Source organism: Heliangelus exortis, chromosome 1, assembly GCF_036169615.1.
Source record: "Heliangelus exortis chromosome 1, bHelExo1.hap1, whole genome shotgun sequence".
In the NCBI taxonomy this organism is placed as follows: Eukaryota; Metazoa; Chordata; class Aves; order Apodiformes; family Trochilidae; genus Heliangelus; species Heliangelus exortis.
This window is the reverse complement of record NC_092422.1, coordinates 3,731,816-3,755,436: the sequence shown is the minus strand read 5'-3', so window position 1 is coordinate 3,755,436 and position 23,621 is coordinate 3,731,816. Positions and strand designations below refer to the sequence as shown.

Below are 23,621 nucleotides of genomic sequence, written 5' to 3'. Positions count from 1 at the left end.
TGGCTTGTGCTCCCAGCAAGCTGCTGGAAAGAGGGGTGGTAATAACTGAATAAGCATTAAATATCAGGACTGGGGAGGAAAGTAGAGGCAAAACTGGGAATTGGTAGGAGCAGTTTTGATTTCCCACTGATTATTGGTGGCACCATGCTGGGAGAAGCTTGCAAGAAGGGAGAAATGTCCAGTAATTGAAAAAGATAAGCAAATGCATTTGTATTAAACTTTGGTTAAAGTGCCTGAACACAAGTTTGACTTTCCTGTACCAGTAGTTATAGAATCATGGAAGAGCAGGGATTGGGAAGGATTATGGAGATCATCCAGTCCAACCCTCCTGCCAGGGCAGGCTCACCTAGATCAGGTTGCAGAGGATGGGATCCAGGCAGGTTTTGAATGTCTCCTGAGATGGAGACTCCACCACCCCTCTGGGCAGCCTGTGCTAGTTCTCTGTTAAACTCACAGGAAAGAAGTTTTTCCTTTTTTTCAACAAAGAAGCTGAACCTCCTGTGTTCCATTTTGTGAGCACTGCCCCTTGTCCTGTCACTGGGCACCACTGAGAAAAGTCTGGTCACAGTTAAATAGTTTTCAGCACTGGTTCAGCTGCTTTGTTAATCAGACTGTCAGCTGCATGTAGAGTTCCTGCAGTCAGCAGGGTTCAGTCTTGACTTTGTTGCAAAGGTCATCCAGATTAATGTGGTGTTTGAGTCTTGCTGCTTTAGATTCTGTCAAACTTTGCCAGATTTACAAGGTCAGGCAATTTTTGTCATGCAATGGATCAGCTAAATTACAGCTGGGAATGAAATTTTGTGTCCATCCTTTCTGTTAATGAAGGCTGAATGCAAATGGGTCTGCTGCATCCATGAACAACATCCTTAATATCAGGAATATCCCATCTGCTGGTTTCAGACCTGAAAATGAGGAGCATTAAACACAGTCTTTGTAATTTATACCTTTTAGGACATACATTGAGTACCTGGCAAGATTTACTAATATCTCAATGCAATATAAAATAAAGGTTTGCATGGATTGTATCTTAAAAGGCAAACTTCTCCAGAAGCTGAGACCTTTTAAAAGAAAGCAACTGAGCAGGTTTATATTTGTAGCAGGTACTGTAATATTATATGGGGTGTAATCATTTGGCACTGGGAAGAGCAGGGCACAGTCCATGCCTGCTGTCAGCTTCCTTCAAACCTCCTGTTTCTTATTGCTCTTGCAACAGCAACAGTGACAGTGTAAGCTGAGCACACTCATAAAAACAGCCAAAACTCTTATTCCCAAAGCTACAAATTCACCCATCTGCAAAGGAATGTGGGACACTAAGGAATGTGTCAGGTGCTCTGCTATAAGGTGGGAAAGCTCATTACTGCTGAACAGTGAGTTTGGACCCACCTCAGTAAATACTCTGCTGGCAAACATTACATGGAATGCAAGCTTTTTCCAGTTTGTGTTGCCTTCTGGAAATAACAAGTGTTGCATAAAAATGCCTTCTAAGGGTTACAGGGGAGCATATAGTTGAAACATGGTACTTTTCAGTGTCTGAAACAGATGTTTAACAACCATTTTGCAGTCTGATCCTCATACCAAATGAACCTCGTGGTTTCTATTGTATATCATAAGACTGATATGTTTTTACATATATTTAAAAAAAAAAAATTAAGTCTCTTTTTTAAAAAAGAGAAATGAGCATGGTTGGTTGGGGCACAGAAATACTATTTTTTTTTTAAACTCAGTGCATATTGTCTGCTTTTTCAGCAAAGAGAAGTTAACCAACTGTCTCATCATGGACACAAACACTCTGTAGGTTTTTTGATACTGTCATGCTCTGATGGAAAGGGATTCAGCTGCTCAGCTGTATTCTGACACATCTCCAAAGCCTTATGTCACAGCTTTTTTCTTTATGAAAATGTAGGTTCCACATTGACTGACAAATACACAGATCAAAGTCATACTTTTCTTTTTTTCCCTGTTCATGAGCTAAAGATGCTGTTGCAACAACCTTAACTTCAGGCATCTCATGTACACTCTAACCTCTGTTATCATGTCCTACCACCAGCTAGAGGGAGTGGGCATTAAAACTTTTATGGATGCCCCTTTTGGCTCATCTTACAGACTGTCAAACTTCTTGAGACAAAATCCCTTTGGGGACTTGTCTGCTTTTCCCAGGCCAGATCAGGTGGAGCTCTTCCTCTCACGCACACTTCCCCAACTTCTTCAAACTTTCTGCCATTTCTGCAGCTTCTTGCATGAGAGAAAATTTTTTCAAGACCTTCCCCTCAGCAGGATTGGCTTGTTTTATTTGCTGATCTCTTAAGCAGTGGGAACTTAAGCCAGGGAGAAGAAAAACAGATCTTGAAAGCCTTCCTGAGCATGTTTTAAAACAACTGAGTTTTTACTCATCTCTCTTTGTCTCTTGATATTTTGCATCACAAGACACAAAAAGTAGAAGAAACTGTCAAAAAATACTAAAATTGCTTACATTATTAGTTCCTTTCTCATTTTGGCAGTTGTATTCCTTACCTTAAGAGGCTATTTCAGTTCATTTTCAAGAACATAGTGATTTTGCCCAGCATATGACAAAATTCTTCATCATGCAACCAGTCCTGTGGTGCTTAGGTGGATGAAGATTTCTTTTAATCCATCAGCCTGGAGAACTGACATCAGAAGACAAAACCAATCACTCTAATACACAGCCAGAAATTTCAGTCTAGATATATTGATTATAGTTGTTAAAGTTCATGGTCTTTTGGCTCTAAAATTCATTTGTAGTCTGTCAGTATTACCTTAGGAATCGTGCTTATTCATGTTATTTAGTTTAAAAATATTATGCAAGATTCTTTCAGTTAAAAATTCTCCAGGAGCTTATTTGGATAAAATGTGCAGATGTCTAGTCATAAAACTTTTAAAATGGAAATTCCTTAGAAATTAATGAAAGTATTGGAAACAAAATTTGTCCAAATAGATGCCTCTATTTGCAAAAAACAATGCACATGTGAAGTAGAAATACCTAAAATTAATATTCACCTCAGGCACTTGTGTACAGGTCTTGATCTCTTGAGTAGATGATGCAACCTGTTGTAGCCCAAGTGTGATGAGATTTGTGCTCATACAACCACTCACTGGAACTTCAGAGGTCTGATCCTGGTTGATTTTGCTCAGGAGCCCTGAAGAGATTAGCACTGCTTCTTGCATGATTTAATTCCAACTCTGTGGTGCTTCACTGGATCATGGAAGTTGGAGCTCTGCTGGCAGATGTGTTTTGTACAGTGACTCCCCCCCCAAAGGGATTGTTCTTCAGAGTGTATGGTCTAAAATACTGTTATTCAAAACAATTTTAAAATCTTTAGAGATGTGACTTGCTTTAAGAGTCCTTACAGAGCCCAATAAATGCCACCAGTTTCCTAGGAGATCTTCATCTGTTTACAAGGCTTTTTCTAGGAAAACAAGATAATTTAGAGACACATGGTGATGACACTTTGCTTACTCCCCTCAGTCTGGTTTAGTCCCTGGCTGTTCTGAAAGCTCAGTGCCTGAAGGTCAGTGTGCAGTCCTGTTTGTCAGTGCCAGGATACCCAAGACCTCTCCACTGACAGATCTGGCAAGACCTGCCAGGGACTTGTTTCTTCTGAGAGCTGCAAGTAGAGGCCAGGAGGCAACGTTGTGCCCTTGGCAGTTCAGCTGGCACAGGATGGTGTGGTGAGGCAAGATGAGCTTGCCAGTACCATCTAAACTCATTTTTATTGACTTTGGTGTAATCCTGTTTGCTTACAAGGAGGACATCTTGCTTCTTACAAGAGTCTTTCCTCTGAGTATTCTTCTCTCTCCTCTTCAGTCTGATGTTCTCTTGTCAGGGTTTAACACTGTCCTGGCAATTAAACCAAATAACAGCTGCTATCTATTAATCCCCCCTCTCCTCCCTGATAAAGAAAGGAGAGAGAATAAGGGAGAGAGACTGATGGGTTGGAAAATAAACTACACAGCTTTAATGAAATAGTAACGAAAAAAAGGAAAAAAAATTACTAAATCTATACAAATATCCAGGAAAATTGATCCCACATTCCTCCCCTCTTCCCCCCAGTAACTCTCACGTCACCACCCAGGCTGCAGGGCAGCCCTGGGAAAGTCCAGGCTGGAATCCTGGAGTCAGCAGCAGTTGGGAGCTGGAGGCAGGAACACACAGATTCAGGCTGGGATGGATCAGGAGCACAGGCAGAGGAATGGATGGGATCCTCCCAGGATGCGGGGTGAAGGAAAGGGAAGCAGGAAAGGCAGGAAGGGCAGGCAGCCAGAAGCTGGAAGCAGGAAATCTGGCTTGGCCCTCGTGATCCCTTAAATTTATCCTGAGGATGAGGTGGATGGGATGGAATCCTCTGTTTGGTCAATTCTGGCATCTATCTTGTCCGTTCCCCCCCAAAGAAGGGCTGCAGGTGGGACTTCTTTCTTCCTTCTGGAGGGTAAAATGTTCCTCAGAGCTGAGCAGTGTCCCTGGTTCTGCACCCCAGGCTCTGGCTGTAACTATAAACATCAAGTGTTATCAGTCCCAGCAGCAGCCACTGCCTGAGAAACTTGCTGTTCATTTCAGCAGTGCAGCTGCTTACAAGAGACTGAGCTGAAAGCAAAAGTACAAGACAGAAAATCACCTTTATCCTGGCCCAAACCAGGACATCTCTAGACCATTCTCCCCTATTTTTTCAGCCTTTCTCAACAGGACATGTCTGCTGCCCTCCAGTAACTCCCACTGACTTGCTCTGAACTCTTTAGCTGAATCACATCTTCCTGAAAGTGTTTGTGATGCCCAGATGGCACCAGGTGTTCTCCAGCTAGGTGTGAACAGGGCTAACTACCATGGCAGGCTGCCTCCAGTTCTCCTGTAGGCTGCTCTTCTGTTCACACCTGGAACAACAGTTGTTTCCACAACAGCAGGACACTGCTGAGCTTTGTTGTTCTCTTCTCCTCTGGCAAAGAATTGCTGCATAGGTGGTTATTTGCTCCCTGGTGTTTCTAGAGCTGATTGCTCCTACCCAGGTCTAAATCCTGGCACCTGTCCCTTTTGGATTACATCCCATCTTCCTGTAATTTTTCCAGTTCAGTGTGATTTTGAATTCCTATTTTATCTTTAGCCCCTGTGAGGATGGTGGTAGTTATGGATCTGACAGCATGATCTTGATCACAACACTATTATTTTTCAGTTGGTTTTTAATTGCATTTTACACCCCAGTTCCATGATTTCTGTGGTGCCCCCAACCTTCAAGTACTGCTCTTTGTCAGGACTCTTTGGAAATATCTTACATGATGCATGCAGGAAAATGGAATCATGTGAGACTTGGCACATAATTCCAACTAAAATAGCTCTTTTCATCCTATTGAGATGCTTTTCTCTAGCCATGGAAAGAGCTTCAAATGTTGCTAATGTGACAGCTTTATTGTAGATGTCTGCAGCCTTTCTGTAAGTTTATTTTCTTTTTTCTCTCTTAAAGAAAAGAGCGACTGGTGTATGTGGGTATCAGCATTGAGAACATCATTCCACCTCAGGTAAGTTAGTGTTGCAAGGCTGTGCTAGTATTTTATTTTCTAAATTTTGCAGGGAGGAGGTTTCTCAGTTGTGTGTTAGGAAAAAAACAGCCTATATGCAGGTCAGAAATAATTCCAGACTCTTTGCTTTGGACTGAGATTGAATTTAGCAGAGAAACCAAAGGAGCTTTATCATGTTTATCTTAGTCTAGTGGTGCCTCTCAAGGTCCTCTGTCAGTGAAGGTTGCAGAATCACCTTCCACTCATTACAGTTGAATTTTGAGCAGAGCACTTTTACCATTCTGTACTTTATAAAGGTGGGAATGAGTTTATTTAACTCTGGAGTCTGCTGTGTAGTTATCTAGGTCTGAGGTAATTGTCACAGCTTTCCTCTGGAACTGATAGAAACAAAGGGTTTTGGCTTATGATTCTGAGAGGAATATACAGCATCTACTAAAAGTATTTAATTTACCTCAAAATATATATTGAAATCATATGTGGTTAAAAACTATAAACTTTTAGTGATTCATTAACAAATGCTTTTATATGGTTACCATTTACAGAAGAGGAACAATATTTTTACTCATGGGAGAATGGCCTCTTCTCATTTCTTAAATACATTTTAAAGTGATTCCTTTGAAACCTTAGCCACGTTCCTTTGTCTGAAATTATAATCTGGTCCTTCCATAAGAGTTTAAAATGGAGCTTTTGTTTAAAATACACATAGACTTTCCACTCTACCTGGCTGTAATGCAGCTTTTACAAACTTGCAAAAGAGTCTCTGGCTGGGAGCAAATACTTGAAAAATTCAGCCTGGAGCAGGTTCTTGGTGTGGGTCTGTGTTTTTTTTAGATTAATAACTTGGAAGCAGTGTCATAAAATTAATCTGTTTGACACTTCATTGAATCTGCACCATGTGGAGGTGTCCTTGTGCTTAGTATGCAGAGATGTTAGCAACAGTTTGTTCAGCTGCTGCTGGGAGTATCCCTTGAGGAAGGATCTCAGTGTTTGTAGAATAATCACAAGGATACAGTAGCCTAAACCCTTAAACTCTGAATTTGCAAAATTAAGTAGCCCTGTGTAGCCAGTTAAGGGCAACACGTGCAAGTGTTCACATGATCTCAGCTCTAAAAGTCATTATATTAGAAGCCAAAATGTATTGTGTTGGTTAGATGAGTTTTCTAGATCAGGTGAGTATCTGAGTTCAGCCCTAACAAGGGTGGGGGGTGATGAAGCTTTTTATCACTTGTGTCTTATGTGAACAGGAGCCAGAAATACCTGAAGGTCAGGAAGAAAAGAAGAAAGATTCCAAAAAGCCAAAATCAAAGCTGCTTGAAAGGAGGTCCACCAGAACCCGAAAATGCATAAGCTACAGGTTGGCAGTTTGTTTAAATAGCTTGTAAACTGTAAATTTACAAAACTGGCAGTTTCTTTCTCAAGTGAGCCACTGCTGCTCGTGCACACTTAAATTTAAAAGAGAGGTTTAACTGAAGGGTCTTTGCTCTTTCCTCTGAATAATGGTGGTTGTAAGACCATATGAGGTGGTATAGCAAAGGGATGCATAAAAAAAGATAAAATGTGTATGGTATTCTGTTCAGGAGTACTGGAGGGAGTTGTGGTGGTGTTGCAGTTTCTGGAGTAAGTTAAAGCAGGTGATTCAAACCTTTCCTTTCTGTTCAAAGGGACACTTAATACTTGTGTCTAAAGGCCTCTCTCCCCCTGCCTCCCCTTACAGCTTCTTTATATGAAATGAACTTCCAAGACTGTAAACCTAAAAAGGGTCTTGAACTATTCAGAGAAATTGTGGTAAAAATGTAATTAATAAATTAGAATTCCAAGAATATGCAGACTCTGCATTTTGAAAGCAAAGCAGGTCTCTGAAGCTTCCAAAATTCAGCATGATCTTAATATACTTTGTTCTCAGTGTGTTAACAAGGTGGTTTATAAATTATTTCCTAATTAATACCTTGAGATGGTCTGTGTCCTCTTCTATCTACCAGACAATTAGGCTGCTTTTTGGGATCAGAAAAGAATATAATTACCTGAGAACTTGTGTGTTTTTGTCCCAGCTGCATTAGGAAGATAAACAATAAAAATAAAGTGTTACCTTCCCTGTACTTGATCTTTGTAGAATTTGTTATAAAAAAATTAGAACATTACAACTTCCAAAGCCTCCCAGGAATAACCATGGTTGAATTCACACTCAGTTTGGTTTTGCTGTTGAGCAGAGGCATCTCTGTATGCAGAGTTTTCCAGCCTGTTCAGAAAACTCAGTCTGACCTTACTTAGCTGTTGATTTTTGGTAACTTTTTTAATGAACAGCAGAAGCCACACTAATAAAAAATGCCAATGCTGCTTTGGGAAATTGTTTCTGTAAGAAACATTATGCCACAGGCAAGATTATATAGATTTGCTGTTCGTGACAGGTCAGGCAGCCTCTGACCAGGGGAAAAAACCCTTGCCTGTGGGATATCTGGCATGACTTCAGAAGGGCATGTGCAAAGACAATAAATTTAATTGGAAATCATGTTCCATATGATGCTACTCTGGAAAAATCCATCTTCTGATGCAGAACAATAGTCTTTCTTATGGACTCCATCATATACAGAACTTTGAGCTGGTTAAACCATGATGTGTCAGTGTGTCACTTCAAATTTATGTCTGCAGTGAGGCAGGTCCTGTTAGTGAGAACTGGGGGGGAGGAGAAGGATGCTAAATGCCTTATTCCACTTACAGACAAACCTGTACTGCATAACATTCCATGCTGTGCTGGCCACAACAACCCCATGGGGAGCTCAAGGCTGGGGACAGAGTGGTTGGAGAGCAGCCAGGCAGAGAGGGACCTGGGAGTCTGGATTGACAGGAAGCTGAACATGAGCCAGCAGTGTGCCCAGGTGGCCAAGAAGGCCAATGGCATCCTGGGCTGGCTCAGGAACAGCGTGGCCAGCAGGTCCAGGGAAGGGATTCTGCCCCTGTGCTCAGCTCTGGTGAGGCCACAGCTTGAGTCCTGTGTCCAGTTCTGGGCCCCTCAGCTCAGGAAGGAGATTGAGGTGCTGGAGCAGGTCCAAAGGAGGCAACTGGGCTGGTGAAGGGATCCAGCACAGATCCTGTGAGGAGAGGCTGAGGGAGCTGGGGGTGTTGAGGCTGGAGAAGAGGAGGCTCAGGGGAGACCTCATCACTCTCTCCACCTCCCTGAAAGGAGGTTGGAGCCAGGGGGGGTTGGGCTCTTTTCCCAGGCAACTCTCAGCAAGACAAGAGGCCATGGTCTCAAGTTGTGCCAGGGGAGGTTTAGGTTGGACATTAGAAAGAATTTCTTGCTGGAGAGGGGGATCAGGCATTGGAATGGGCTGCCCAGGGAAGGGGTGGATTCTCCATCCCTGGAGATATTTCCAAAGAGCCTGGATGTGGCACTGAGTGCCATGGGCTGGGAACCACAGGGGGAGTGGATCAAGGGTTGGACTTGATGAGCTCTGAGGTCCCTTCCAACCCAGCCAATTCTATGATTCTATGATTCCAATTCTCCAAAGATCTGTAAACCCTTTGTATCACCCAAGTCATCTCGAGTCCTCTCCTGAGGAGGTGAGCAAGAATCTGCCTTATGAATAAACCAGCAGCAGAAGAAATTATGTTGTTACAGCCAGGGGGTGAGCAGCTGCCAGGTCATGTTGGAGCTCAGGTGATTTATTAGCAGGGATTTGAAAGCAATAAATGATTTCTCACATTTTAAAGAGGTTGGTTTATTTTTCTTTGAGCAGTGGGGAAGGAAAATGGTGTCTGAGTAACATGGAACTAATCTCATTGATGGAATAATTTGTTATTTCCTTGCTGTGTAAAGCTGCCTTGAAGGTGGCATGCACTTGCTCTTAGGGCATAGAGACCAGAGATCCATTGCCTTCTTCCTTGAGGAGAAAGTGTTTTTATGATTATTATTGGAATAAAAGTAATATTATATCTGTTCTCCCCTTGTTCTGCTGGAGGTTACTATGGAAGATGAAGATAAATATAGATTTTTTACTTTAGTGAGTGGGAAACTGACTCTAATCTAAGTAGAGTCCAATAGTTGTTTGTATCTAAAACCAAATAAAATACTCTTTTTCTAAAAATGAGAAGAAAAGCTTGCATCTTAAAAAAAAGGGTTTATGTATTCAATGAAATTTGTACTTTTGCATGTTGTATATCAAGTCAACTCTTTGGGGATACAGGTAACACTATATGTTTTTATGGAATTTAAATTCAAAACTGAAGAAACAAATTAAAGTTATCTGTGTAATAGGACTGGATCCTTTTCTTTAGTTTGTTCTTCCCTTTAAATGAATTACTCACTATGCAGAGATTTATGCAGTTTTATAAAAGCTGCTGCAGGACAAACATACTCAAATATTTTGCTTTTTTTGTCCTGTTAGCTATGTAACATTATATTATACCTTATCTGTGTATAATTACAGTTTTATCTGTTCAGCTTAAGGTGTAGATAATACAAATATAATTACCATAAGCTTTAAGAGGAGAAATCTTATCTGAAAGAAGTTTTCATGGAAAATTTAGACAGGATGAATAATTTTACTTGGAGTTTAGTAGGTGCTTTTCAGAAAGTCTGTTTTGCAGATTGGGAGTATGTATGTCAGCTAATAAAAGCTGTGGAAAAATGACTAATAAATACTCTGAGTGCAAAATGCCACTGATACCATCCTAAAGAATTTTCAGATTATGTTGTTAAATTCAGTGGTATGTCATGTGAAAGGGAAGTGTATTTCTGTTCACATAAATCTGTAGTAAGACAGACAGGCAAATAATAAATTACCTGCTAGCAGGTAGAAAAAAAGAAACACTGTTAAAAAAATGGCTATTTTATCATCAATCCAGGCTGTTGTCTTTGTTACTTTATTACATATCCAGGCCATTGTCTCTGCAGTGGGATTTCTAGAGCAGTTTTAGATTTCAAAGTATGTTTTCATATATATATGAAAGTATGGTTTTCATATATATAATTATATATAATTGTAATTAGAGTTCACTTCCAAGTGGTAAATGAAAGCTCTTACTTTTAGGTTTGATGAATTTGATGAAGCAATTGATGAGGCAATTGAAGATGATATCAAGGAAGCTGATGGAGGAGGTATGTTACTGGTGTTATTTTCTTCTTCATTACAATGGTGATGAGATTGAAGCTAAATTTATTTTGATCTGAGACACAACAAATACAATCCTCTCACTTCAACTTTGTCATCTGCAGTTTTTACTTCTGTGGTTTTGGAACCAAAGTAATAACTACCCCTGGGAATGACAGAAAATGCCAAGAAGTATTTATTCTTGATAGTTCAGTTCTATTTCTATATGTTCTGATATATGAATGCAATGGATTAAGCTTGACAAGAAAACTGTTAAAATTAATTTGCTAAGTTTGGGGTTTGAGACTGGAATGACAGCCAGCTCTATTGTCATTTGTCACCTAAAGTATTTGGCACATCAATTGGTCTGCAGTTGGACCCTCTAAAGACTGGATCTACAAAGTCATCTTAAAAATATCAATCCAGATCTAGAAACACTTCTCAACTGAACATAGATAAAGTGTAATAATGTTCCTTCTTGCCTGTTAAGGCACCATAGGGGATAAAAAGAGAGATCTTTAACATTATCTGAGAGATATGGATGGATTTGTGCTTCTGCATCACCTTAACTTGCCATGAAATGGCAAAAAGTTCTCCCTCAGTTGTTTGGCCTGTGGAATGTCCATGAAGTCACCTGTTTTCAGGAGTTAGTGGTGGTGTCTTGTCTGTGTGACAAGACCTGTATGGTAAACACAGCTCAGTCTCATCAGTAAAAGCACCTTGTCAGAAACTTCAGTTCTTGTCCAAACAGCAGTTTAAATAATTATCTCCCAAGAAGAATATTCAGCATTGTGAAGCAGATGTGTTTGCTGGTAGCTGCCCTACTCAAAGGTGTTGGTAATCACATGGGTTGAGTATCAGGAAGGACATTGTTTTCTGCTTGGACCTCAGTATTTCCAGGTGACTACAGCTTGTGTGTCAGGAAGAAGACTCCAGACAGTCAAAAAATATTCTGCTTTAGAGAAAATAAACTGAAGCTTGAGCGATGGAAGAAAAATACATCTAAAGTTAAACGAAAAATAGACTTGCTCTTTTTTTCCCTTTCTCTCACTGAATCCAGGCATTGGCAGAGGCAAAGACATGTCTAATATCACAGGTCACCGTGGCAAAGACATTTCTACAATCCTAGAAGAAGAAAGGAAAGAAAACAAGCGGCCACAAAGGGCTGCTGCAGCACGACGCAAGAAACGACGGCGACTGAACGACTTGGATAGTGACAGCAACCTGGATGAAGAAGAGAGTGAGGATGAGTTCAAGATCAGTGATGGGTAAGTCTGCAATTTATCTCCCTCCACAAGTCACAGAGTGCTGCAAACTTCTGTGACTCTGCCCCGCCCATGAAATGATCGTTAGGACTGTGCAGTGCCAGAGAAAGTCCTCAAAGCCCAGGGGAGTGATGTTGTACTGAAAAATTGTGCAAGGGTCTGTGAGTTGAAGTCATTCACTGTGTATTTTAAGCAAAATCTGTTCTGGAAGTGTTACTGATATGTTGGAGGGCACACTGTGGAGATTTCTTTTAGTAAAGGAGACAGACAGGCTCAGTTTTCTGAATGGTTTGAGTGTCCAGCAGAAATCCTTAACAGTGATGAAGATAAAATGAGGGTGGTTGTTCCCTTTTGAAAATATGTCCTGCTTTGAGGGATTTTCATTGGGCCTGATTGTCATTGAGAAATTGGAAGAAATTGTGCACTTAAATGTCCCCATGTTGGTCATGCAGAGCTACAGACCAGTCAGTCTCACCAGTTTGCCCAGCAAGATCATGGCTGCACCATCCTTGGGAGTATTCTGGGCCAGGGTGGATGGGTGGTTGGAAGTAGATGATGTTTCTTCCAGCCCAAACCATTCTCTCTATATGATTTTATCATTCTGTGAGCTTGAAATGCAGGTTCTGAAATTCTTGATTTCTGCTCTCTTAGGAGAGAGTTTGAGAAATGCCAAAGAAGTGGTTTATACTGTAGAAAACAAGTATGTGTCATGTGGAGCTTTACATGCTAAATGAGTGTGGCTCTGGCTAACTGAAACACTTTCCATGGAATTTTGTACCATTCAGTCTGGGGAATTCCTCATGTTAAAAATTTACTAGTAATTTTAGACATTCTTTATGCCTTAATGAAGAAACATAATGGAGCATGAGGTTTAGGCTGTTTACCATCAACATTTAAAGCTTTACATCAGTCACTGAGTCAGTTTACTAAGTGTATGGATTATCTATCCAGCATAGCTGCAGGTTTGGAGCTTTGTTTTTCACCTGTAACCATGCTGAGGACATTTCAGTGGCACTTTGAATAGTTGGGCTAAATCAGCTGGAAATTTCCAATCAATGAGTGTAGCTTGCAGAAGTCTCACTGAATCAATAGTGCATTGATCTGTTAAAGTGTGCTCATGCATTTTCATCCTCTGCTGAACTCCTTCTGGATGTTCTACTGGAATTTCCATCCATCTGGCAGCCAAATGGAAGTGATCAGGTACCTTCAGTGCTCAGTGTCTCAGAATACAAGTACTGCTTCAGTCCTTTGTTCCCAACATCTGCCTCTGTTGTCTGTGGTCTCTCTGTGAACAGATCTCAGGATGAGTTTGTTATATCAGAGGAAAATCTGGATGAAAGTGAGGATGATCCACCATCCAATGAAGACAGTGACTCAGAGTTCTGTGCCCGCATATCCAGGAGACACCTCGCCAGGCCCATGAGGCAAAGCAGACGGTTACGAAGGAAAACTGTCAAGAAAAAATATTCTGAAGATGATGAAGATGAAGATTCTGAGGACAATTCAAGCAGAGAGTCTGGTGAGTGTAGGAAGCCTTAGATACATTCAATACCTGTGCTGGAGAGAGTAAGAGTGGAAGTCTCAGCTTGCTGTCATGACTACACTAATTTGTTTACTAGTTTTGGTCGAGTCAGGTGTCATCTTTGCTGTAAAGTTTGCTACTTGTGAATATTCTGCAGGAAACTGGTATTGAGTAGTGGGTTCTTGGCATTTGAAGCACACTGGAGTGTTAACTTCTTGCAGCTGTGTGTTACCTTTCCAGTGTTATGTCTGTCTCTCTACAATGTAGATGATTAACGTGTTGGAGTGAGTTGCTCTGAAGTATTGGTTTGCAGAAGGAAGGTTTTGTGCATGGACAGATGAAGATAGCTCTGTGCACTTAAATTAGTTGCCTCCATCTCCTGAATGCATCATTGCACTAATTTTGTATGCTGGTATCAATGAAGACACTGGCAGAAGTCTGAGATGGCTCATCTGTTCTCTAATGCACAGGAGCAACTGTTTGTTTCCTGGTGGACACAAATCTGTGATAAAATTAGCTGATTTCATAGATATCTAAGAGCAAAGCCTTAACTGTGTTTTTCTCTTTTACCCCCATTATTGTCCCTCAGGATCCTGCTTTGAGCCTATTTTGAGCTAAGGAAATAAGGTACCCTGTGAGTGGCTTTATTTTGAGTCTCCAGAGATGGAGTTTCTGAAGGTGGTTGTTCTTGTTAACTTGCTCTGATTCTTTCTCTATTATTTTAGCAAGTAAAGAGGAGGTCCCTTTGATCTGTGACTCATGGCAATCACTAACTTAGGACCAGTATGTGACACATACAGAAATGTACCTTGGGATAATTGATCTGGCACAGCTTAGTGAAAAAGCAGCTAAGGTTGATTCAAGGCTGTTTTCAGCTGGTGTAAATAAATCTAATTCTTAAAGACACCAGACACTATAGAATGGTGCAGGAAGATCTGTGAGTGATGGTAAGTTTCTTCTATGCAGTTCATGTTTTAAGTGAACTTATGATCAAGTGAGACTTTACCTGGAGTTTTATCTTGTCAGTGACTTTTTTCATCCACCTATTTTTAAAAGTATTAGAATACAATTCATTTGGGTCATCAGAAATAGGGTAACAGGGTTAGGACAAGGTTGGACTCAATGATCTTAAAGGTCTTTTCCAGCCTGAGCAATTCTTTGATATGATTCTATTTAAATTTAAAAACCAGAGTATTTTCCAATGTCAGTGATAAAGTGCATCAACTCCATTCAGTAAGGTTTTTTCAACTGTCAGGAATTGCTGAGGAGGAATCTTTGGCACCACTAGAGATGAGGGAACAAAAGCCTTGGGAGGAAATCTTCTGCTAGAGGAGTTTGAGAGAGACAGGAAAAGCATTTGTGAGAAGTTACAAAAAATGAAGCAATTCTACACTTGTGATGGATGGGGGAAGAGATGCATGAGTCTGGAATGGGTCAGGATGATGAGGTGTGGTGGTCAAGACTCTCCTGTGATGACAAAGCACATGGTTTGAGTGGTGCTGGTCTAAAGCTTTTCTGAATTGTGCAATTTTGCTTTAGTGGAATAACACATGTGACTCTTTTTTCTGTACAGAGAGTGGTGATTACTCAGATTACAGTGATGATGATTACCTGGAAACGAGGAGGAGAAGATCAAGAAGGAATCAGAAGAGACAAGTTAATTACAAGGAAGATTCAGAAAGTGATGGCTCCCAGAAAAGTGTCCGATATGGGAAGGAGTTGAGAAGAGTTCATAAACGCAGGCTCTCCACTTCAGATAGTGAAGGTAAAATAAACACTCCACAACCTGCTGGGGCTGGTGCATGTCAGCATGAGAGAAAGAGAAACTATAAATAATTCAGAGATTTCCAAGAATATTCTTTCTAGAGTTTCTTGATGTTTCTCAGAAATTGTTTCCCTCTGATACAGCCTGCCTGGTACTTCATGACGCACTCAAAGTCATTGGTGTCCCTAATCCTGATTTCCAGGTCTGAATTTATTGTGGCTGGCATGGAGTGCTGGGATTCCAAAATAGCCACTGATGTAACTGTTCCACATGTTCCACCATGAGTCTTTAAAGAGAAAGGGTATTGCTTCTGGAGCCCTGATTGTATTTGTGCTGGTGGTTAAGACTCATTGAATCATAGAATTTTCAGGGTTGGAAGGGACCTTTAAGATGATCCAGTTCCAAACCCCACTGCCATGGGCAGGGACACCTCCCACCAGATCAGGTTGCTCAGAGCCCCATCCAGCCTGGCCTTAAAAACTTCCAGGGATGGGGCTTCCACCACCTCTCTGGGCAACCTGTGCCAGGGTCTCACCACCCTCATGGTGAAGAACTTCTTCCTAACTTCCAATCTAAATCTCCCCTCCTCTAGTTTGTATCCATTCCCCCATGTCCTATCACTATTGACATCCTAAAAAGTTCCTCCCCAGCTTTCTTGTAGCCCCCTTCAGATACTGGAAGGCCAAAATAAGGTCTTCTCAGAGCCTTTTCCTCTCCAGAGTGAACAACCCCAACTCTCCCAGTCTGTCTTCACAGCAGAGGTGCTCCAGCCCTCTGATCATCCTCCTGGCCCTTCTCTGGACTCATTCCAGAACGACTCATTCCATCTCTGTTTGAAGGAGTTGTGATAAGTGCAGAGGAATCTCAGTAACATCGGTCACACCACAACAACTGGTGTGTGTTTTGATGGAAAATTAGCTTTTTACAAAAGCCACCAGTGACTCTGGGTGCTTTGCATTCTTGAGCACCCACCTTATGAGACCTTAGGTTTGGCTTTTGGAGACACTGAGCAGTTTGGGTTGCAATGGATGTCAGACTGCCTCAGAAAACCAGCAATGTGCCTCTGGCTTGTAGGTAAGTTTTGGAAGAGTTGGCCTGAATTTACAGAGTGTTAGAGGATCCTCTTGGATGAAGGGAAGCAAATGTGTAATGCAGCTGTGTAGCACCTAGAAACCTTCACCTTTCTGTGCAGTCTGTTCCCAGAAGTACCATGCATGGGCTCTCTGCTGACAGTCTCTATGTGGTGGCAGTTTTTTACTGTGACTTTAAATAGTGACTGGCTGATGGTTTCTTTTCTCCATAAAAAACATTTTCCTCAGGTGTTCCTGATATTGGCTTTTTGCATATTAAAATCAGCACCACTTAGTACTGTTCCAGTGCCCTGGTATGGTTCCCATGGTGTGTTATAAAATCTGTAACAGCCTTATGGGAAATGCAAAAAATGTTAAAAATACAGGAACTCTGACAGAGTCTTGACCAGCTTGAACCTACATTAAAAAGTCCCCTTTAAAATGACAATTCACATTGCATTTTTTAATGGAAATCACCAGGAGATAGAAAACTGTGTTTGCCATTTGATTTTTCAGTGTCTTCTCACCTGAGCCATCAAGTGTCAGTGTAAAGGCTGTCAGACTCCAGGCAATATTCTAGTTACTAAAAAATAAAAGCCTCTCAATAAAGGGCAACAAATTTGAGGTGACATTTAAGCTGTTTTCATATACTTTGGAAGAAGTTGTATATAGTTTGGGAGTACTGAGGGAGTAGTACACTTGTGTGTGTGTATCTTTTAATAATAGGGCAGCCATTATTTGGGCTTTTAGTTTCTGGAAGGGTGTAAAGCAGGAGCTGTGAGGTTAGAGATACAGTTGTGTTCTTCCTGGCATGGAGTTCTTTAAGGAAGGAACTCATCAGCCTCTAAAGCCTCAGATTGGAATCAAGAGTATCAATAAACTGTTGTTTTCCCTCTATTGGAGCAGTTTATTTAAGAAGCTAAAAGAAAGCAAGTGCTTTGGCGTGGCCAGGGATCCTGGGGAAGGAGATGACAGTGTGTGTGAGGGGTGTTTTTTTTAACGGGTGTGAAAAGTGAAAAACAAAACCGTGTGGTGACTGTGGTTGCTCTTGGATTTGCTAATGGCTTTAAGTCTGCTGCTTGTTGCAGAGAGCTACACCTCGAAGAACTCTGAAGACGAGGAATCCACAAAGGAGTCGAAGCGATTGATTCGCAAGCGTCGGCGAAGCACGGACGACTACTCCGAGGAGGAAGGAGAGGAGGAGGAAGAGGAGGAAGAGGAAGGCAGACCCGTCCGCAAACGCCTGAACCGGATCGAGACGGACGACGAAGACAACGGCGAAAACGCCGGCGCCGCGGCGGAGAACCCGGCGGAGAAACTGCCAGCACCACCACCACCACCTCCTGCAGACAACAGCAAGAAGCACTGCTACCGGATAGAGAGCGACGAGGAAGATGACTTTGATAACGTAGGGAAAGTCGAGAGCCCTTTGGACTACAGCCTGGTGGATTTGCCTTCCACCAACGGACAGAGCCCAGGGAAAACCATCGAGAACTTGATCGGCAAACCGAGCGAGAAGAGCCAGGCCCCCAAGGACAGCACGGCCAGCGCCAGCCTGGCGCCCAACGGGACGGGGAGCGGGCAGGAGGCGGTGGGGCCGGAGGAAGATGAAGATGAACTCTTGAGAGTGACTGACCTTGTTGATTACGTCTGTAACAGTGAACAGTTATAAGACTTCCATTTTTGTGCTAATTTATTCCACGGTAGCTCATACCAGCGGGCCAGTTATTAAAAGCTGTTTTATTTTTCCTAGAAAATTCTCCACTACAGTATCACTTTTTAGAAGCAAGAATTTCACCAGTCCCTGCAGTCTTTCTGTGAAGTGACCAGTTTTGAACTTTGAAGATGAATTGCTGTAAATTCCCTCTTACCCCCTCCCTCCCTTCTTTCTCCTTCCAAGTCCATGGTCCTGGGTAATTTCACTCACAAAAACCTTATAACAACAAGAGATTTGTATATTTTTGACTTTATATTTCCTGAGTGCATACAAATTTGTGGAAATGGGTGGCCTAAGAATGCATTCCAAATCGGTCGGGGCCCAAACCAGAACTGGGGTGGGTTTGGCTCAAGGGGTTGGGGGGGAGGCGTGCAGAAGCACTTGTGCTTTAGCTTTTTCATATGAGATATATATTATATTTAAATGTTCACAACTTAGATTACAACTTAACAGACAGTTAAAAAAAAAAAAAAATTAATGTCTGTACTGTCGCATTTTGTGAGTTGTAGGTTAACATACCATAGCTCATTTTAGTAATCACCTTCATGGAAGCAGTTTGATTTTAATACTGGAGGCAAACAGAATTAATAGAGGCCAAGAAGGTACCATAAACAAGAACTCTACTATCCATTATGACTTGCAGACTTTCCTAATAAACATCCTTTAAAGTGTTTGTACAGTAAAGTGTACTGTAATGAAGTTTTTGACAGCTGAAATACGATAGCCATGAATTTGTAAAGCTATCTCCTGCCTGGCTCACCAGATGGTCTTTGATGCACGGTGTCTGGTGGGAGGACGTATGGCTGTGAAGTTGAGTCTGTGAGCTGGATGGCATCCTGACGTGCTGCAAACTTTTACAGACAAAAGAACCCTGCAGTAGCTGCCCGGCCACTCGAGTTTCACCACCTTTTGGAGTATTTCTGAATGAAATGTGTTGGTGCAAACAGCATTGACCACAGAATGACAGTGCATCAGAGGATTGAGGCATTTTCAAGTAAACCGTGACTGGTCCATTCGTGTCCTTAATATCTACTTCAAATTGAAGTAAACAAATGGAACAGTTTTCCTTTTGGAGGTTTTCTGTTTGGGGTTTGTGTGTGTTTTTGTTTTGATTTTACTTATCTGCCTGGATGTATTAGCAGGTTTTGAATGTAGTGTTGGCCTTTGGCCCTTAGGATTTTCTTAAAATACATTTTAATAATTGTCATGTGACCAACAGGTTTCAAGAAGGCAGTATTTCTGAGAGAAAATGCAAGACATCTCATCAACTTTAGAGTGAGCATGAAGTGATATGTGCTTTTATTAAAGGAAAAAAAAGCCAACAAAAGTTGAAAAAAAAAAAAAACCAACCCAACAACCCGTAACATGGGGCACATAATAGAGCTGAAATTTGGTTTGGGTAGCATTCAGTTTTCTCTTCACTCTGAATTAAGATGCAGGCCGTAGCATTTCCATGTGTTGTAGCACACAGACAGCTCAAACAGATCTGCCAAACATTGAAATCCAAAAAGGTCACATCTATGAATCCTTTTGCTCTGAGATTTGGATTTTTGACTGGTGTTTATGTCCATTGCCGGCAATGGCTGCACCAAAACTGCTGCTGCCACTGAGGAGTGAGTTCTCCTTTCCTGCCCCACCCAATCCCCTTCCATTATATTGTATTTACTAATCAGTCATTAAGCACTTCTGTTTTCTTGTAATGAAACTGGCATTAGGCCATTACTGAATACCTCTCTAAAAAACCCAGATAAAAAAATTACCTACCTTCTGGCCTTGAGAGTCTTGGTTTTGTTTCCCCACCTCTTTCTCCACGAGTTCTATCTCTGTGCTCCTACTCATGTGGGTTCTAGCAGTGCACATTCCCTGCTACCAAAAACTAGAATCATCAGAGCCACAAAAAGATGGAACTCACTCATTATCTGCTGTGCTAAGCAAGCTTGGGGTTTTTAAACAAATGAGAAATCATTCTCCTTCTTAATGAGAGCTTAATTTCATTAAAGAAATATTTTTCCTCCTTATCAATCTTAATAGATAACAAAAAGTAAAAAGCCACAGGAATTTAGAATGAGTTCTTAAAAGGCACCTGTACCATTTTAAGCTACTCTGGTGTTTTTCTTTGCCGAGGAGATGCACAAATGTAGTGCTTCTACATTTCTAATATACTGGTGTTTTAAAACAGGAACATAAGGCTTCCACTTTCCTATGTTAATAATTCCTGAGCATTTTCAATATTTGCAGTGCAAACTGTCTGATTAAAATACAGCAACATTGTGCAACAAATGGTTTCTTTCTTGTTTTGGCTGTGCCATAATCTTTTTTGCTGCCTGATTGAGCCTTTTTGTATCTGATCAGTGCTGTAGCAAACATTCTTGCTTGTAGAGTGTCGTGGCTGAAACCAGGACATAGAGTCAACCCCAGATGTTAAATACTTCATGGGCATGGAGTTGTGAATGTAGGAAAATAAAAAAGGAGTTACAATACTGAAAGTACCAACCAGGAAAAATAAGTTGAGTGCTGAGTTAGTGAGTGATGTGAAAGCAGGAGTGACCAGGAAGCAGAACTGGACCATTGAAGCTTACTCAGAAATGCTGAGCTGTAAGAATGCAGAGTGACAACTTGTCACCAAGTTTTACTCTTTATACATCACTTTTCAAAAACAACTTCTGTGTCTTGTTAAGAAGCCACCTCTAGTATCTGACACAGCTTCATCCCCCGAGATCCTGAGTCCCCCAGTAGATCAGTAAGAATGCTGTGCAACAGGAAAATGCATAAAATGGAAGCCTTAACATGTTTAAATTTGTATTTCTCTCCTTTCTAAGGCTCCCTGCTTGGTGGAAAATACACAGTCTCCTATTTGGAATGATGCCACTTTCTGATGTGAGGCCAGCTGACTGCTGCACAGGGTTCATGTGCAGGAAATGTCCTGACTCTTCTGTATTCATTGTGAGATCAGAAGTTAAATGTCTTTGAGCAGTGATTTCAGGTGTGGATTTGAGCTAACAGAATGCTCAAATGATGAAAAACAGACTGAAAATAGGGCAGGGATTTTTTTTTTTTAATCATAATGGATTTAAAAGTACAAGAGCAAGCAGCTGTTGCCTGACAGTAATATTTATCCAACAAACTCTTGTTTATTCCACACAGGTTGTCTCTCAAAGTTTTGCCTTTTTTAACTGTAAACTCTTCAGAGTGTAACTGATTAGGAACCATGCAAATTGATTTCTGTGTGCAATTTCAGTAGCATTGGTGAGGGGAAGGACCTGTAAATTGAGTGGAGAAGTGGACCAAGATTTTGTGTTCTGTGTCACCAAGATAAAGGATGGCTTTTTGCTTTCTTGCACGTGGCTCTTGTGACTGTTGGCAACACAAAGAGCACAGGAGGTCTGCTCTGTAATTAATAAATGTGGTGCACTAATCTTAATTAGGAGGGTGGTAGAATTAAGAACTCAGATTCATCACAGTTGCTGCCTTCTAGTAATTGAGTCTTGTAAACTGGGCTATATTCTTGATTTTAAAATGGAAAGTGACATCACCAAACTACCAAAACAAAAACCTTAGTGTTGAAATCTTGTAGGAAGATTAGTGCTGAACAATCAAGTCTTTGATAGTTTGTACATGTTGAATTACATTATAAAATCACTGCATCTTCCAGATTTTTTTTTTAATGAAAAGATTGCTCTGTTCTAACACCACTTGAGAGAGATATGCTTTTTTTCCCCTAAGTTTCTCATTTATGAAGTGTATCACCTCCAAGATATCTTTGGATCCAAGTGTCTCAGTTACTCTCCATATAGCAGGAGCTAATGACTTGGGGTTGTTTTCTGTTCCCTTCTGTTTCCTAATTGCTGTATCTGAACTCTTGGTGAAAGACCTTGAAGAGCCTCAAGGGAAAAAAAAAAAAACTAAAATTGTATGGTAGTGGTAGACTTGCTCTGATTTGTCTTCATATCTATCATTTGAATTACATTGGTATCCAGATGCTTCAGCTGTTTAATAATTTTAATAATTCATTGTCAGGGTGTCCATTTTATACCTCTGTTTTCCTGCACTTACAGCTTGGTTTTCAATGCTCTTCAATAGAAAAGCCTGGTCTGATCTTTCAAATAATTGTCTCAAGTTCCATATTTTCACAAACATCTTTTGTGATAAGTAAATGAGGAATTTTTATGGCATCTGCTTTTTTAATTCACTTTGTACACAGTAATTTAAATAAATCGTGGCAGTAATTCTAGCCCCCAGAACTGGTCTGACAAAGAGATTTGTATCATCTACACCAAAATGGCAATATATAGGCCTTGGAACTTGGTTCTGGTCCATGTGCAGTGACTACTATTCACAGGCTTATGTTATGGATGTAATGTGCAGCACACACCCTGGATGTGTATTTATGTTTGGTGTATGCTTCCAATTCACTGGTATATAAAATCCTTAAATTTATGTATATGTAAAAGATCAAATATCTTCAGCCAAAACAGTAACATTCTGAAAAAAAAATGTGTTGAATATGGCAGGGGAAACCAGCAGTTCACTTGAAGTAGCACAATTCTGCAATTCCTTAAGTGTTTCAGGATATTATTTGGAGTAAGGCTTTGCAGGATCAAGCCCACATTTCCTGGTAGTCTTTTCTTCCATAACAGTTGGGGTAGGGAGTAAATCTCACTTAAAATGTTGGAAGGCAGAAAATAAAATGTCCAACAGAACTTATCTTTATTTTTTTCCAGTCTATAATCACGTTAGAAAAATTTTATATGACTAATTTTTGGTGCTTTAGAGTTGGGTGCCCAATCTGAGACCTAGCAGAGAGTTCTAGCTTCAGAAATATTTATCAATTGAAAAATTGGGCTATTGAGGATTACTTGTCACTTCTGAAAAACCTGCATCACTTACCAGGCTCTTACTTTGGCTTAGGTTTAACTAACTGAGATAGTTCCAAACAGCAAGAACGTGTGCTTGGGAATTGATTGCCCCAACACTTCAGAGTAATTTAACTTATTTTGTATATTGCAAAAGATGTATATTGCTTAGTATGACACTTAAAAAGGATTTGTGTACAGCTTCTGGGGGAAAGAATAGAACGCTCTAAAGTAGATAAGTTTTTATAATTGATTATGTGGTGTAAAGACTCCAGATTTAACTTGCAATTAAAAGGAAGTCCTACAACTTGGATTTTTGACTATCATTTTGTAAATGCTGGCACCCCACACCTGAGCTGAGGAGCAGGAGAGGGGAGGACACAGCACTTAATGGGCACATGTGCCTAATGAAGGGGTGTGTCTGCACATCTGGCTGCTGTTGCTACGTGGAACCCCAAAGGTTACTAAGGAGAACCAAACGGTGGAGTTGCTGTGTTTGCTCGGGTGGTTACTTTGTGCACTTTGCAGCACTTTGTGTACAGTCGGTCTCACTGGTTCCCCAGGTGCAGACAGAGCTGGTTTCTCCTGCTGTTTGAACACTCGTTCAGGTAACAGCAGGAGATGGGGAATGGACAGAGGGAAGTGGAGTGGAAAAATGTGTATGCAAGCCCATGCCATTTGTGAGACAGGTTTAAAACAACTTCTGACTCACCCTTTAATGACTATTTCCAGTGGAAGGTCTCCATTAAGGAGAATCATCCCCATACCTTCTTTTTTTTTTTTTTTTCTCCTGACCTTCAAAGGAACAGGAAAATCTGC

The 23,621-nt window shown here is 40.9% G+C and overlaps 1 protein-coding gene across 1 annotated transcript in view; it reads left to right on the top strand.

The window, feature by feature from the left end:
* RSF1 (remodeling and spacing factor 1) overlaps window positions 1–23,115 on the top strand; it is a 65,432-nt gene extending 42,317 nt beyond the window's left edge. The window contains exons 10-16 of the mRNA XM_071768955.1: window positions 5,469–5,523; window positions 6,768–6,877; window positions 10,551–10,618; window positions 11,671–11,878; window positions 13,171–13,394; window positions 14,971–15,162; window positions 17,321–23,115. Coding sequence (XP_071625056.1) covers window positions 5,469–5,523; window positions 6,768–6,877; window positions 10,551–10,618; window positions 11,671–11,878; window positions 13,171–13,394; window positions 14,971–15,162; window positions 17,321–17,904 — 1,441 coding nt within the window. The 3' untranslated portion in view covers window positions 17,905–23,115. The remainder of the gene's footprint in view (window positions 1–5,468; window positions 5,524–6,767; window positions 6,878–10,550; window positions 10,619–11,670; window positions 11,879–13,170; window positions 13,395–14,970; window positions 15,163–17,320) is intronic.
* The last annotated feature ends 506 nt before the right edge of the window (window positions 23,116–23,621 follow it).